This window comes from Podarcis bocagei (genome assembly GCF_964188305.1).
Source record: "Podarcis bocagei genome assembly, chromosome: 9".
NCBI classification, from domain to species: domain Eukaryota; kingdom Metazoa; phylum Chordata; class Lepidosauria; order Squamata; family Lacertidae; genus Podarcis; species Podarcis bocagei.
Genome location: NC_138134.1, coordinates 28,343,901 through 28,359,698, shown reverse-complemented (window position 1 = coordinate 28,359,698; position 15,798 = coordinate 28,343,901). Strand labels below are relative to the sequence as shown.

The window sequence follows — 15,798 nt, the reverse complement described above, 5'->3', positions numbered from 1 at the left end:
TAGGTCTGCTGCTGAAAATGATATAAAGAGTTTCCCTCTCCTCTTCTTTGTAATACAGTACTGGAAAAGTGTGGTGAGATCACATCATACATTTGGCAGCTGCAAGGGCATGGAGTGGTTAAAGAAGGGCTATTGCTCCACAACAGTCGTATCTACTTCCATCTTGTATACAGGTGTTGCTATCAAACCCAGTTCCCTGCCACATGGATTTGTTCAATACAAGCATTCACAAGAACACATTACAATTCCTTATGCATGTAAAAAGCAATCACTTGTACAAAGAGTATTTTAATGCAATGTGCATCAGGAAGTGCCATCGGAGGGCATTTCCATCATTATATGTTGCCATGAACCTAAAGGATAAAGCTGATTTAAGCAAGTAATAAGCAAGCTAACCGATGGTTAAAGCTAAGCCATATGCTAATGCTTTCTTAACTAAAGTCCCAGATATTTTCCACACCTATTTCTCTATAATGTGCTGTATTGTATTACTGGATCAATCAGTTCAATGGAACACCTTTCCTAAAGAGTAGCACATTAGATTAAGAGATAATGTTGGAAAAAACAAATGCCAACAAAAACAATGCAGGAAACAAACTCCCTGAACTAGTATTGAACTGGAAGAAACGTTTGGTATCTTAGCTACCACAGTTGTTATGACTCAGTTTTGTGGTCTGTTAGTATCAAGTCTTAGAGGCTTGCATTGTCTGCAGTTCACAATTCAAATTTCCATAAAGGGTGCATATGAAGGAACAGTCTCCCTCTGAAAAACATCTCAGTTATAAAGCTATGTACATACAAAGGATTGCTGAAAGTTAGCTAATGAGCAATTAGTTCCACCCTGGTATGAGCTTGGTTGCATAGTAGGGCTTGGTATGAATTCTTCTTACACATTGTGCAAGTTTATAGGTGCACTGCATTACAACACTCTTTGTACAAGTTTTTTGTTTTCTTTTACACACATCAGAAACGTCAATGCATTCTTAACAACAGAATTTGTAAGTGCATATCCAGGTGTGTAAGAGTTGATATTGCAATTTAGGGCTTGGCAATATCTGGTTTTCAACATCATGATATATCAGCAACTAAATATCAGTATATGCTGATATATCACAGTGTCTGAAAAGTATCTTGTCTGCTTCTTCCTCCCCACCTTAGGGGAGGAAGAAGCAGCCGAGATATATCACCCAGCTCCATACTGCTCTGGTTCCTGCAAGGAAGAACAGTATGGGGGCTTGATCAGCTGAGGGGTGGGCAGCTTCCTTGCAAGGGGAGACCAAACCCTTGATTCTGGCTTCCAGGTGAATTGGTTTCCTAGGGAACAAGATGTGATTTTTATGGATGATGGCAACCTCCCAACCATTCACTCTGTACGGGTGCTGCACTGTGTACAGGGCTGGGTGAAATTAGGATCATGGAAACTCATCTTCCCAGGGATGCAAATGATGGCCTTTGATTACCTCAGGTCTGTTCTGTGAAAAGATTCCTATGAACTGATCAGGAGATGGTTTGAAGCCTCTGTTCAGAAGTGCTGAGCCAACACATTCTGCTCTTTCTGCAACCTGGGGGAAAACACACATCTGTGTAAAGGTGCATCACTTACCAATTCTGTGAAAGCATGCAGGAATGTACTGTTCAATTTTCCATTTTTCCCCGCTCGGCCTCTTCAGTAACCTTAGCCACTTTACACATTTTACACAGGTACTGGCCAACGCTTAAGGTAGGCTATATACCATTAATGAGTAGGATGGAAGCCTGTTTTTTAAAAGCCAGGTATCTGCTCTAAAAAATTATGCCTAGGCAGAGCTAAGAACAATTCCACAACTGCCCTGGCCATTAAATTCACAAAACACATAAAGAATCAGATTTTAAATGAGCTGAGACATACTCGATTTGAATATGTAGGTGGGAATGCTGTTAAGTCTGTTTAGCTAAGAATACAAAAGCTTAGAATATGAAATATTATAAGGATCACACACAGGATCAATATTTCCAACACATAATATCTCTCTCGTGATATATATTAGCCAAGTTACAATGAAACATGATGGCTTAGATTCCAAGATAAGCTGACTTGAGAAAGTTAATTGAATAAAGTCCTTCCCCCAAAAAAACAAACCAATCAGATGTCTGCTATCGCCCAAAGTTTCCACCCATTCTGGGTGATTTCCCCATTGTGCACAGGGTCTGGAGCCTCTGACCCCTCCAGACAGGCTTTTCATGGATTGAAAGAGAAAGGAAGGGACAGGAAATAGAAGGAAGTTCACAAAAGGAAAAACTGATTAGAATTCAAGTTTTGAAAGATACTTGCAAGTGTCTGTTGAACTATAGATTAGGCAAGTGTGCAACACATAAAGCCTGGATACTAGTGAAACAAATTTTGTATTAAATATAAACATAAAGAACATAGGCCACTTAAGTATGCACCCAATAATTGTGGCTGTGGAACTTCCCTCATCCCAACATTTTTGAAAGGAAATAACTTGATTGCTGTAAGCATCAAAAGAACCAAGCACCAACCCCATCAACATACACAAAGTTGTGTCCGCTTACCTCCTTGTAAGAGATCCATTCATACGGTTGATTTGGTTTCCTTACACCCAAACAAGGGCCATTGTCTACAGTGATAAAAGTTTAAAAGGTTTAAGAATTTTAGCAACTAAAAAGGAAAAGAAAGAAATACAGGGGAGATTCTAGTTCACTCCACCACCAGATGGTTCAATCTAGGCCCGCCCCCAAATGATTCTAAAGTTAAAAATTCATGTGCAAGGCTTCATTACTCACAATGTCAATATTGCAACCATCATGATACACAGTTCTCACTTTAAACTTCAATCACCAGCTGATTACTACCGTATTTTTCGCCCCATAGGACGCACTGGCCCATAGGATGCACCTAGTTTTTTGGGGGGAAATAAAGGGGGGAAATTTTATTTCCCCCCCAGGTGCGCTGCGCTAATCCCGAAGCTTGGGGCGTGCGGAGCTCAGCGCGCCCCAAGCTTCTGGGTGCCGGCAAGCAGTCCGCTAGCCCTGGGAGAGCTGCGCGGCTCTCCCAGGGCTAGCGGACCGCTGCGCTTATCCCGAAGCTTGGGGCGTGCGGAGTTCAGCGCGCCCCAAGCTTCTGGATGCCAGCAAGCAGTCCGCTAGCCGTGGGAGAGCTGGGTCTCCCACAACTAGCGGATAGCTTCCTGAAGCCTGGAGAGCGAGAGGGGTCGGTGCGCACCGACCTCCCTCGCTCTCCAGGCTTCAGCGAAAGCCTGCATTCGCCCCATAGGATGCACACACATTTCCCCTTCATTTTTGGAGGGGGGAAAGTGCGTCTTATAGGGCGAAAAATACGGTATTTGCTATTCCAGCAGACAATATTTTACTGCACTATGAAAGCAGTCAGCTACTGTTTCTTTCAGGTGACTAGAGCTATGAAAGCAGTCAGCTACTGTTTCTTTCAGGTGACCAGTTTGCTTTCCCAAAGTATGAATACTCACTTGACACATGCATTCCTCTTTGGAAGACATCATAAACTGTCTTCACATCATCATAGTAGTATGACATTGTCTCATCACTATCAAGTAGTGATGATCTTCGGGCATGGTCTTCACCCTGTATATAAAAGAAGGTTAAATTACACATTTCTTTCTCCAAAGCGTCCTGTGTGACCCTTCTTTTCGATGTCAGACAGTAACAGCCAAGTGACTAGGTTGTTGCAACAGTTGATTGAATTAGGGAGCATATCAACGAAAGAAGCAAAACTCTGGCTAAAATGTGTGACAGATATAAATTCAGTTCCTATCTCATTTCATTTCTGCTACAATACTAGGGCATGCCATATAGTTCAATTTAAGTTCAGCTGTATTTGGTTGATACGGACACACACACAAAAAAATTAGTGCTGATAACGTAGTCCAGTTGCAGTTTGCAGAAAGGAAGTGTATTCTAGAATTAGTCAACCTATGCTTATACAGTGGTGCCCCGCAAGACGAATGCCTCGCAAGACGGAAAACCCGCTAGACGAAAGGGTTTTCCATTTTTGAGCTGCTTCACAAGATGATTTTCCCTATGGGCTTGCTTTGCAAGACGAAAACGTCTTGCAAGTGTTCCGATTTTTTCCCGCTCCCCCCCCTTTTACTAAGCCGCTAAGCCGCTAATAGCCTTTTATCCGCTAATCCGCTAATCCTTTAATAGCCGCTAAGCCTTTAATAGCCGCTAAGCCTTTAATAGCGCTAATCTGCTAAGCCACCAATAGGGTTGCTTCGCAAGACGAAAAAACCGCTAGATGAAGAGACTCGCGGAACAGATTAATTTCATCTTGCGAGGCACCACTGTAAATTTGTTTGAATAGAATAAAATGTTGAACTTAAAAAGGGGTTGCTTGCTTTTTTGCAGTCATGGGCACATCTGCAAACTATTGTGGGCAACACACACACACCACAACCTATTCCATTGCTAAACAAAATGCTTCTTTCAAGCCTAACATCAAAGGGGATGGGGGACCCGGTGGGAACATGTGTGTTTTTGGACATCACATTGGCAACTCCTGCTCTACACACTACAAGGTCAATGAGTCACTGCAAAAGGTTGGTTTCTCATTTCCACTTAAACTAGACCAAAGTTGAGAAAAGTCTAACATTATGCTGCAATAACTGTATAATCTTTTGCAATTGCCTTGTTTCAAGGCAGTGGTAGCCAATGTAAAGCCCTTCAGATGATGCTGAACTACAATTCCTATCATCCCTGACTACTGCCCATGCTTGCTAGCAACATCTAGGTCAGTGTTCCCCAACCTTGGGCCTCCAGCTGTTTTTGGACTACAATTCCCATCATCCTTGACCACTGGTCTTGCTAGTGAGGGATGATGGGAGTTGTAGTCCAAAAACAGCTGGAGGCCCAAGGTTGGGGAACACTGATCTAGAGGACCAAAAGTTTCTCACACCTGTTTTACAACCGCTGACAAAAACTGTCTCAGAAACCAGATTTCTCTTTAGTACGTAATTGAAGTATAAGAATTGCACCTGTGCCCTAAACATTTGTACAGCGTGTATTTTAACCCCTTTCCACTGTAATACACACTGCTCACCTTGCAAAGAAGGTAATTGTCTGGAAGCACCTTTTTGGTGTGTTTACAAACAGCTCGCTCGGGAAAAGAATTTTTCATTGTAAAACTGGTTCAGCTGGTTTCAAACTAGTTCTCACACAGAGTTTCTTATTCAAGAACAGACATCTATATAAAATACTACTTGAGTTTTACATGAAAGTTTCATTGAAAGAATTAGTCAGCTGATCAAGTTTTCAAAGTGACATTTTATGAACTAGAAGCTCCTCGCCATCATTATAGAATACTATACTCTTCAGTGAAGGCCTGCTTTGTAAGTGGACGTCTTGTGATCATGATCACTCACTATCCCAGCAACCAAAAAACCCCAAGATAAGAAATGCCTCAAATAAGAAATGCTTTATTTGCATCATTCCTATCTAACACATATGACTAATTGGTTGCAAAGTGCTCTCTACTCAATGAGAAGCTTACAGGATTTCTTCCTACATTCTCATTTACCTTGCTGCTTAGGGCCATTTCACACATTATTGTGAGAAGTGAAGTTACAGGAAACCAGGCAGAGGGCCTTCTCGGCAGTGGCACCCTCCCTGTGTAACGCCCTCCTATCCGATGTCAAGGAGATAAATAACTACACAACTTTTAGAAGACATCTGAAGGCAGTCCTGTATCAGGAAGTTTTTAATGTTTGACATCTTATTGTGTTTTTATATGTATTGGAAGCTGCCCAGAGTGGCTGGGGTAACCCAGCCAGATGAGCGGGGTGTAAATAATAAAATGATGATGAAGATGAAGCAGCAATAGCAAACCTGAATTTGTCCCAAGGTGGTAGAAGTGGTTGTGGTTCCTTGAAAGAGCACTGTCTGTATCATACACATGTGCTGTATCCATAATTTTAAGGTGTAACTGTACACAGTACCATAAAAAAAATGCCTCAGGTCTGCATGGCTTTTTATCTTAAAATATAAGCAGGATAATCAAAGTTAACCACATCCCATTGTTCTTTAGACAGAAGCTTGCATCCATACAAGCTAGCTGGAGAATAACTGCCCTACGGACTCTGGTTTATGGCATGAAGCAGTGCTGCTAAGAAAAACTCTCTAGCAAGTTGAATACTTGGCATTTAAACTTCCTAAGTCCAGTACTTCATACAGAAATCTTCGCTGTCACCTTTTAAAGGTGTATCGGTAATATTTCCTGTAGGAGACATGGGGGTGAGGTGAAGCTCAGAAAGGATGAGCTTTTATAAGACTGCCAAGCGTAGTAACACAGGAAGCTGCCTTATACAGTGTACACAGGGGTATTTACTCTACATCCAGTGTGATCCCACTGCTGGGTTTGTGAAGCAGTGTACACATGTTAGCCACAATCCACATCTGTCCTGAAGTTCCTTGAGAGATACTGTGTTTTTATGTTGTTTCCCCCAAACCAATTTCAATCCAATTTGCAAACGTATGAGGACAACCACTCCCCCCCTCCGCCCACTGGTGTAGGCAGGCAGCACTTGACTTGGAAACACATCCAACTGTACAGATGTGTGCAACCATGTGCAGATTTGATTTTAAAGGCAATGGGAGGTGGGGGGTGGACCTTGCTGCGTTTTAATGCATACACAACATTAAGTCAGACCCTTGGTCCATTAGTTCAGTACTGTCTACACTGACAGGTAGTGGCTTGCCAGAACTTCAGACAAAGGATCTTATTTGGAGATGCCGGCGATCAAGCCTGAGACCTTCTACACTCAAAGGAGATGTTCTACCACTGAGTTATATACCCTTCCCCTAAAATTCATAGCAAGAGAAAAAATCTAAACTAATTCCCAGCTCAGGCTCTTGAGAGACCACTGCAACTCTCATTGTGCACGTGGAATTTTGCATGCTGCTTTACAGCATAATATTCCAGTCCCTAGTTTACTGGCAGTGGAAGGAGGGAGGGGAACTACAACAGGCATAGGCGGGCCAAGTTTGCCTATGCCTGAGCTACAGCAATTGGCCTGCTGTCAGCCAGTGGCTTCACTGAAAGAGGTTGGGAGAAGAATGGCAGAAGTGCCGGTAGTTCTCAAGACTCTTTTGTTGCAGGCACACTTCTCTGGAGTGAAAGGATCCTTGGATGTATGCCTGAGGAAGCTATTGTGTTGTCAGCTGTGAGCAAGCTCTTGTTGATTTAAGGAGAGCGCACAACCCGAGCCAGCAGGGCCCAGATTGCCAGCCACCCACTAACCATCAGAAACTTGGTATTTTGCAACAGCTATTTGCCAACTACCGGTTTATTAGGTTATGGAAAGAGTGTCAGCATCACCAGCCGCTCTTTTGAAAGAATGCCATGAGGCGGCTCTGTTAAAATCAGCACCCCAGTTGCAAAACCATGACATGGATGCTGGGAAAAGGAGGCCCAAAGGGACTTCAAACTAGGATTTATAGGAACATTAGAGCACAGGCGGGCAGGCTGTCTTAACAGCAGCAATTGTGAAAAAGGGGGATTTTAGAAGATGTGGCTTTGTTCTCTCTCCTCCATTAGGCTATGTCATGGTTTAAAGTAACAAAATTCTGTGTTGCATTTCAGACATTTCCCAAAAAAAAAACCCACAGACACCAACTGGTTGCAATAACAAATATTGGTTTGCAGCTTGGAGGACCTTGAAGGAAAGAAAGGAAGGAAGGAAGGATATAATATCTATGGATATAAGCTAAAGCCTTTAACCCTGCTGCACATATGTCTTTCATATAGAGTAACATTCTGCAAGCAGATCCCTGTCTCTTCCAGCCCAATTGGGGAGAGGGCAATTGGTGGGCAGAAGTGGGAGCTTCTGCAGGAAGCACTGGCTGCTGCTTGAATTGTAAGCAGTGAGAAGGGGAGAAGCAGCTCAGGATGTGGTTGAGGAGTACGCCTGCACTTTGGAGAGTATGAGGCAGTCCCTAAGGTCCATACGCTTCTCCAGACTTTGGAGCAGAGGATTGTCTCTGACCCTGGACCACAGAGGACGCTGCCTCTGAAGTTCAGTGTGGCATTAGATCCTCTGGAGCAGGGTTATGGTATGCACAAGCCGAAATTCACAAGTTCCTGGAGAAAATGGTGAAGCTATTTCTGTTTGGCCACATGTGTGCACTAGCATAAAAAAAAAATCAATTTATTTGCAGCTAAGTTCCAAGAATTTTCCAGAAAGAATTGGTAGTTACTCCACAGAAGCAAACACAAATATGCTTCTTGTTTGGCTAGTAGAGTCAAACATTTACATCTGATCACGGTGTAAGGTCAGTACAAGTTGGGCAAGTGAGTGATCCTGATGGGATATAAGGTAATCCTTCCAGCCTGTGATGACTGGCCACCCTGGGCCCAGTAAGGAAGGGTCATCTAGTAGGAGCAAGAGTTGCAAAAACCAAGAACAGCCAGATTTTCTCTAGGTTTTTCCTTTTGTTTTACATAAACATTGTCTGATAGAAGCTCATTATTTCATTTGATACTACTAGTGATGGCTTTAATGTGCATGCCTTAAATACAGGATTTCCATCAGAAGTGAGCCTTTCTTTTTTAATGACACTAATAGAAAAGAACAGAACCTGTCAAAATTCATAATTATTAGAAGTGCAAGACCTACATCCTCATTTATTCCTTGCCATCTACTGGAGTACTTATTCAGATATACTTAACCTAAACTTGAAGGAATTACTGTTGAAGTCTATGAGGACTAGAATCAGAAGCAAGCACGTACCCACACCTCAACTCTCAGTTATTTGCCCTGCACTCAGAAATAGTGGTCTTCTCAAGCACAGTGACTTCCAGACCTATCAATTGATAAAGAAAATGAAGTCCTGATCAGAGTTTAATTTCAAGGTACAAAGTGTACTCAAAATCCATAAACCAGATGTACTTTTCCATACACATCAAATTGGCTTTGCAGCAAGTACAATGAAATAGCACCAGTTGATAATGGATTTTCATTTGCAAGAATTATTCCCAAGCACTCTGGAAAATATAATGGGCAAGATCTGTTGACTTTTTGAAAAGGACCCTACTAATACCTTATCAGACCTAAGTTAGCAGTTCCTATTCAGCAAAAACACCCCAGTTTATCCAGGATAATAGTTTGCTAGACAAAGCGAAGTATGAGCCAGTTCAGCACAAGGTTTTTATTTATCCACACAATCAGTTTTAATGCCATGAGCCTGAAAAGTATTGCTCCAGTATACTGCGGCAAGAGATCAAGCTCATTTCAATTAGGCTGTTTCAGATTTATTTTATTAAAATACTTACAACATTACAAAACATTACAAAATTCCTCTTTGGCTGGTCAGGGTATGGTGTATAAAAGAACGAAAACATGCAATTCCTAAGAATAGTGTAAAAATAAAGATCCACACTACACAGTGACCAATAATTAATGACCACTATCATTAACATGAAAATGAAAATGAATGAGTGAACCAAAAAATTTAATAGCATATGCAGGAAACAAAGCCACCAACACAATGAAACAGCACATGGATCTAACTAGATGCATATACTGTACAACTAATGACAGGAGAGTATTTAAAGAATTCAGAAAAGCTAATCGAGTATAATTTTCAGGTGCATTGCCTAATCACAATGTTTTGCATCTCTGTGTTCAAAATGTTTTGGTACCTGTGGTCTGGTGATTGCCTGTATCACAGTGTAAAAATGCTGGACCCCACCCCAAAAACCTGTAGGGCTGGAAGAAATCCCCACAATCCCTGAACATGTACTTAAACAGAAAAGGGATTGCCAGAGGGACCCTGTAGATGGAAAATTTCTGTCTATATGGAAAGACGGCCTCCTAATTCACAAATAGCTATGCTTGGCACAAGATGTAGAAAATGCAAAGAAGTTTGCCAAGGGTCATGTCTGGGGCAACTAGGATAGTGAAAGCCTACCCAGGCCCCTTGCTCAAAGCTGCTTGTTAAAGTCGCTCATAGAGGAAATTGCTACTGACCTTTATTTCACACTTGTATTGGACTGTATGGGATATTTTGACTGCAAGAATGAGCCTGGATTGGAGCCAGGCCAGACAGCCAGGGAAGGAGAAAGCACTAAGAGAAACTATCCTCTAAAGCAGGGCTGGCCAACTCCCAAAAGACTGTGATCTACTCACAGAGTTAAAAACTAGCATTGATCTACCCCCTTTTGGGGGGGGTTCAGGTCAAAGTTCTAGAGCTTTTTTTAAAGAAGGAAAGCCCTGTTTTGGGGGGTGCAGGGCAAAAGTGTTGAGTTTTTTTTAGGGGAACCAAAGTATAAAGCGATCCAACACAGACATCCAGTGATCTAACAGTAGATCACGATCTACTTGTTGGACATGCCTGCTCTAAAGTATCCAAGTACGACTGTGCATACTTGGTTCCACTCTCTCCAGTGCTGCAAAAGCAAAGAACAGCTACAATCTTGCGAACCTGAGGAGGCCAAATCCATCTTCATTCTCTGTACTAGGGTAAAAGGACTCACCACCTGCCTAGCCCAGAGGGAGAGAACAACACAGAAGAGGCACACTTTGTTTTGCATGTGGTTTTATTAGCAATTTACTATTAATTGTGTTATTATGCAAATGCACTTAAATAAAATGAATAATTCATGAACCTCAGTTACTGAAACTGATTTGGTGAGACCAGCTGAAAGTGAAGTTGTCTGGTGCGACATAGTTGTTTTAATTGTATGGTTGTATTATCTGAATTGCTGGTTTATGAATGGTTTTATTGTTGTTTTAGTGTGCATGCTGTAAATTGCCCTGGGATCCTGGAAGATGGAGGGAGATTTAGAGATAAATTAAATAAACAGTGCACATTATCCCTGTTCAACTGGAAACTAACCATCTGTGGTTACTGTAGTTGGCCTAAGGAGGGCAACACAGTGCTACAGCAGCACTGTGAAATATCAGAGGGTACATCGACAACAGTACCAATATAAGCCACCTGCCAAACTTTGCCAGCAGGGGTAGGGAGAAATAAGGATCTGGTACACCCAGCCAGAAAGGTTCCTCACCATTGCTTTATAAAAGTATCTGTTTGAAACCTACATGGCTGCAGAAAAGGTTCTGAGCTGTTTACATCTCAGAAATCAATGGATGCTTTGAACCAAGCCTACTCCAACACGTAGTTTTTCTGCCTTGCATAGCTTCCTAGCCCTTGCTCCTGAGCACATGATGCAGTCATTCCCTTTGCACACTTCCTAGACCTTGCCAGAATAGTCTGCTGCAATCAATATGAGAAAGCTATATAAAATGCTGCAACAGAACTATATGCTCTGGGGACAAAAGGAATGTGACTGGCACATACAACCAGATTCAAAGCAATGCCTTAATCCAATAACAGAACAGCTTAAAAAACCCTTTTATGAAACATGCTATGCTAATCTTACACGTAAATACGCAAGGGATGAAAGACAGCGATTCCTTACCTCCACCTCCACAGACTGCATTGCTAAATCACATGGTGGCTTCAGAGCTCTGGGTCTTGTGGCATACCAGTAAGTTGTGAGAGCTGCAAAAGCACCGAATCCCATCAGCGTGTTTGTTGGGAGAGTGCGCACGTACTGCCTTACGTCACCAAATTCTGGCATTCGCAGATGCCTAAACAATTCATGAGCTTGCATTGTGATCTCTTGTCCTTGTTATTTTTTTTAACGCAGCAATCTGTTGACAAAAAAGAAAAGTTGTGAACCCAACGTGTTATCAAAGAACCCCTTTTCCTCCCTAGAGAGGGAGATGCAGCTATTCTCATGCTCTACTACCATACAAAGCTGGAAACACCTGCATTTTTGCCACTTGCCCTCTTCCAGAAAGGCAAGAGATTTTGAACAGGCAAAGGCACTACGTTTAACATTTATGTTTCTTTGTTAAGGCAATTGTTGGCAGGCACCACACTTTGTTAGCCATAGTGCCCAAAGTTTGCAAAATACATTCTTGCTGTATTTTTGTGCTTTTGGAAAATAGAGAATCTGCTGGAAGAGCAACAGTAGTTCCTTTCCCTTCTCTTCCAAGGCAGCTATTTTTTTTTAAAGAGCCTGTGTGCAATTGTCCCCCCCCCCTGTTTTCCTCCAGTGCTTTTAGAGTGCAAGCTAGCCTAAGTTGTGTATAAAAATTATCTTAACTAAGCTTGTATTGTTATCCTAATGGTCCCTTTAAATCCCCAGCAAACACTGTAGAGTAGGAACAGCCCTTTCTTTCCCCTTTTCCTTTTCCAAAAGCCCTGCTGTGCCTGCTCAGCTGACACTTCCCTCCACACCAAGGTCCCTCAGGACACGATTCACGTGACTACACTTAATAAGTTTCTGCCCACTAGGGCAAAGGTAACTAGCAGGCACAGTCCATACTTAGCTCTAAGAGAAGGAGGGCCAATAGAAAGAGAGCACGGAGTCACCCCACTGAACACAGAGGGTGGCAGGCTAGGAAGCAAACATTGTTTGCCTCAGAAACTCACAACTGGCAGTGACATTCATTAATGCCCATCATCAGCTCATTCCTATCACCAGAGGAAGGCTGACAAAAAGGCTTTTCAAAGGGGGGGGGGAGAACGTGTCAGCGTGGAGAGTTTGTTTGCAGAAGCTGGTGGGGTTTTTGGAACAAGGCAGTGAAGATGAAGACAGTTTTACTATACCGGGAAGGAGATACAGTATTATGAATGCAGTTGTGGGGAAAGTCAACGCAAGCTCGTTTCGAGCCAGGCTATTAAGAGTAAGCTCATGAATGCTGGACCCATTTGTCATTGCGTATCAATGCCTTTTCCAGCTGTAATAACCAAGGGCAGTTATAGAGTAGCATTGTCAGCTTACCTACTAATATACCCGGGGGGGGGGGAATCACTCAAATAGGACAGAGCTGCAATTGGGTTTGAAGCTAAAAAAAATATCAGGGGAGGGGGAGGCGTAGTGGGGAGAGACAGTGGAAAGCTTCCTTCATGCAACAATTTTATCTGGCAGTTTCTCCAGTGTAAGGGTGAAGCCTGATGGTTAGCTCTGCAGCCCTAAGTATGCAGTGGGCAAGTGCCAGGGATGAACTGTCAATGTTCATGAGCCATGCCCACCAGCACATTTAAGGATTTTTGTTCTACCTTTTATTTACGGTCCCCTGTTTACAAAATTTAATATAGGGCACAATAACAATGGTTGTGAAAACAACAAAACAGTATGCAAAAGCATCAGTTAGGCTGTCTTCTGAAGACTGTAAAAGATTCTAAAAGGTCTGGGAGGGTTTTGCTGGGTGTCAAAAATATGGCAATGCAGAGGGCCAAGCAAGCCTTGCAAGAGAGAGTTCTCAAAATGGAGTGCCGCAACTGAAAATGTTTGCCACCCACTTCACCTCCAACAAAGGGCACAGTGTATGGGGCAGGCTGATACGGGAATGGCCTGCTCTTTGCACGCAATAAAGAATTTCAGTGTGACCATAGCCAACTTGGTTGCACAACTACTTCACGCAGGTTGTCAAAGAGGCCCCTTTTAAAGGCTTATTTTAACCCTGTCTTGCCGCCTAATCTCTCTACTGTACTTGATAGGAGGAAGCAATCAGGTGTTTACATGCTGCCTTAACATTCAAAACCAAGGTCAAAAGGTAAGGGTTGCTCTAAATAGAATTGCTTCAAGGAGGTATTGCTCTTTTGGTTTGCTTCTAGAGTACAGTGGTACCTCGGGTTACAGACGCTTCAGGTTACAGACTCAGCTAACCCAGAAATAGTATCTTGGGTTAAGAACTTTGTTTCAAGATGAGAACAGAAATCGTGCTCTAGCAGCACAGCAGCAGGAGGAGGCCCCATTTGCTAAAGTAGTACCTTAGGTTAAGAACAGTTTCAGGTTAAGAACGGACCTCCAGAACGAATTCTTAACCCAAGGTACTACTGTACATGTTTTAAATATTTGGGGGTTGTTTGTTTGTGTGTGTTAGCACTAAGCCAGCCACATTGGGGTGTTTTGGTAAGTAAAGCAGAGTCTAAATAAAATATGCAGAATAATGCTGTTCTTTTTATCACTATTTTGTTGCTTTCTTATTCTTAAGCTGGGGTTGGCAACCTAAGGCCCTTGGGCCACAAGTGGCCCATGGGTGGTTATTTAACTGGCCCATGGCCCCCTCCCACTCGGTTGGCTCCGTGCGCCGCACTAAACCAGCGCAGAGCAGAGCAGGAACCGCCTTCCGCAACACTGGTCAGCTTGCCATTGGCTGCAGGAAGCTCCTGCAACCAATGGAAAGCTGCGCATGCCTCCTCCGCGCCGGAAGGAGTGCCGGAAATAGTGTTTGCACATTCGTGTGTGCGAGCGCACTACGGCTCACTACTGTGGCATCTGCGGAACCATGAACTGGCCCAAGCCACAAAAACTTTGCTGACCCCTGTTCTTAAGCATGCAGAAAGCTATTTTCCTGTGCATTTGAGCAGCCCAAGCTTTTGCACATAAAAATACCATAGATATGTTTTATCAGCATACATTGGTGGTGAAGTAAGTGTTCGTTTGATTAACAGGAGACATTCACTTTCCCTCTTCATTCATCTTTAAATAGTTGCTGTGTTTCCTATCTCACATTTTAGCATGTATCTAACTTACAAGGCATGGATACCTCAGCAGTTATGTAGTCCAACAAAGCTTATTTGGCACACCAATTTGCACACCTTGACAGCTATTTGTATGCAGTAGACAAAAATATGCTACTGACCGTCTTTCAGCTGAGAGTGTGATAAATTGTACTGTGGGCATTTGATGCAGGCATCTAATCTTTCACTAGGGCAGTGGTTTTCAGACTGCCTTCAGTGAACACTTTCCACATCGGTTTGTCTGCTGCCAGACCGCATGCAAATTGCAGAGGATTCTGCTGACTGTTCTAGGCTGCATATTCCAAGTGTTCAAGTGGTGGCTGACTAGACCTACTTGGCCTAGCAAAGCCTAGAACACACCTAACACTCTTCTGCAGCTGTTCAGTACAGTGGTACCTCTGGTTGCGAACGAGATCCATAACGGAGCCCCGTTTGCAACCTGAAAAGAACGCAACCCGCATCTGCGCATGCGGGTCGCGATTCGCTGCTTCTGTGCATGCGTGTGACATCATTTTGCACGTCTGCGTGAGCAGTGAAACCTGGAAGTAACCCTTTCCGGTACTTCCAGGTCACTGCGGGATGCAACCTGAAAACGCACAACCTGAAGCAAACGTAACATGAGGTATGACTGTAGATCAGAAGCTCAATAGTGATGTACAGTCTTTCAGAAAAGCTCATTTGCCACCAATGTTCTCCATAAGAAGGTGCTGGGAAACTTCTGATTAACCTGAGCTTCTCTGGAACAATTTATTGATCTGATGGGAGCAGGGTCCAAAGTGATGTGTACGACTTAAGGTTATCTGCTTGCTGTGCCTTTCAGACTCTGCCTCCACCTACCTCTCCAGTCTATAATGCCTTTCCCCCTTAGTTCAAAGGCTGGCCTAGCAATAATAGTGTCAGCAAAATGAGCAGATTAATTTGAAAGCCTCAGAAGGCCAAGACGGTTTGCATAGTGCAGGAGTTAAGAAGCACAAGCTGTAAGGCAGGATGCTACCAGCTGAAGCCTCCCTAGCTCTTCTCTTCTCTAATAAATAAATAAATATCAAGCCAGTATACTCAAAGTCTCATCGCTGCCCTCTGCAATATGCCAAGAAGAAGAAGAAGAAGAAGAGGAGTTTGGATTTGATATCCCGCCTTTCAGTCCCCTTCAGGAGTCTCAAAGCGGCTAACATTCTCCTTTCCCTTCCTCCCCCACAACAAACACTCTGTGAGGTGAGTGGGGCTGAG

General features: G+C 43.1%; 2 protein-coding genes across 5 annotated transcripts in view; one reads left to right on the top strand and one right to left on the bottom strand.

Moving 5' to 3' along the window:
* Positions 1-15,798, top strand: part of HELT (helt bHLH transcription factor) — a 132,801-nt gene that overhangs the window by 27,907 nt on the left and 89,096 nt on the right. The window lies entirely within an intron of this gene.
* Positions 1-15,798, bottom strand: part of ACSL1 (acyl-CoA synthetase long chain family member 1) — a 45,843-nt gene that overhangs the window by 22,087 nt on the left and 7,958 nt on the right. For all 4 annotated transcript variants that reach the window (XM_081208861.1, XM_081208860.1, XM_081208858.1 and 1 more), the window contains exons 2-5: positions 11,453-11,687; positions 3,486-3,600; positions 2,554-2,618; positions 1,461-1,562 (exon numbers count right to left, since the gene is read on the bottom strand). In XM_081208861.1, coding sequence (XP_081064987.1) covers positions 1,461-1,562; positions 2,554-2,618; positions 3,486-3,600; positions 11,453-11,647 — 477 coding nt within the window. In that variant the 5' untranslated portion in view covers positions 11,648-11,687. The remainder of the gene's footprint in view (positions 1-1,460; positions 1,563-2,553; positions 2,619-3,485; positions 3,601-11,452; positions 11,688-15,798) is intronic.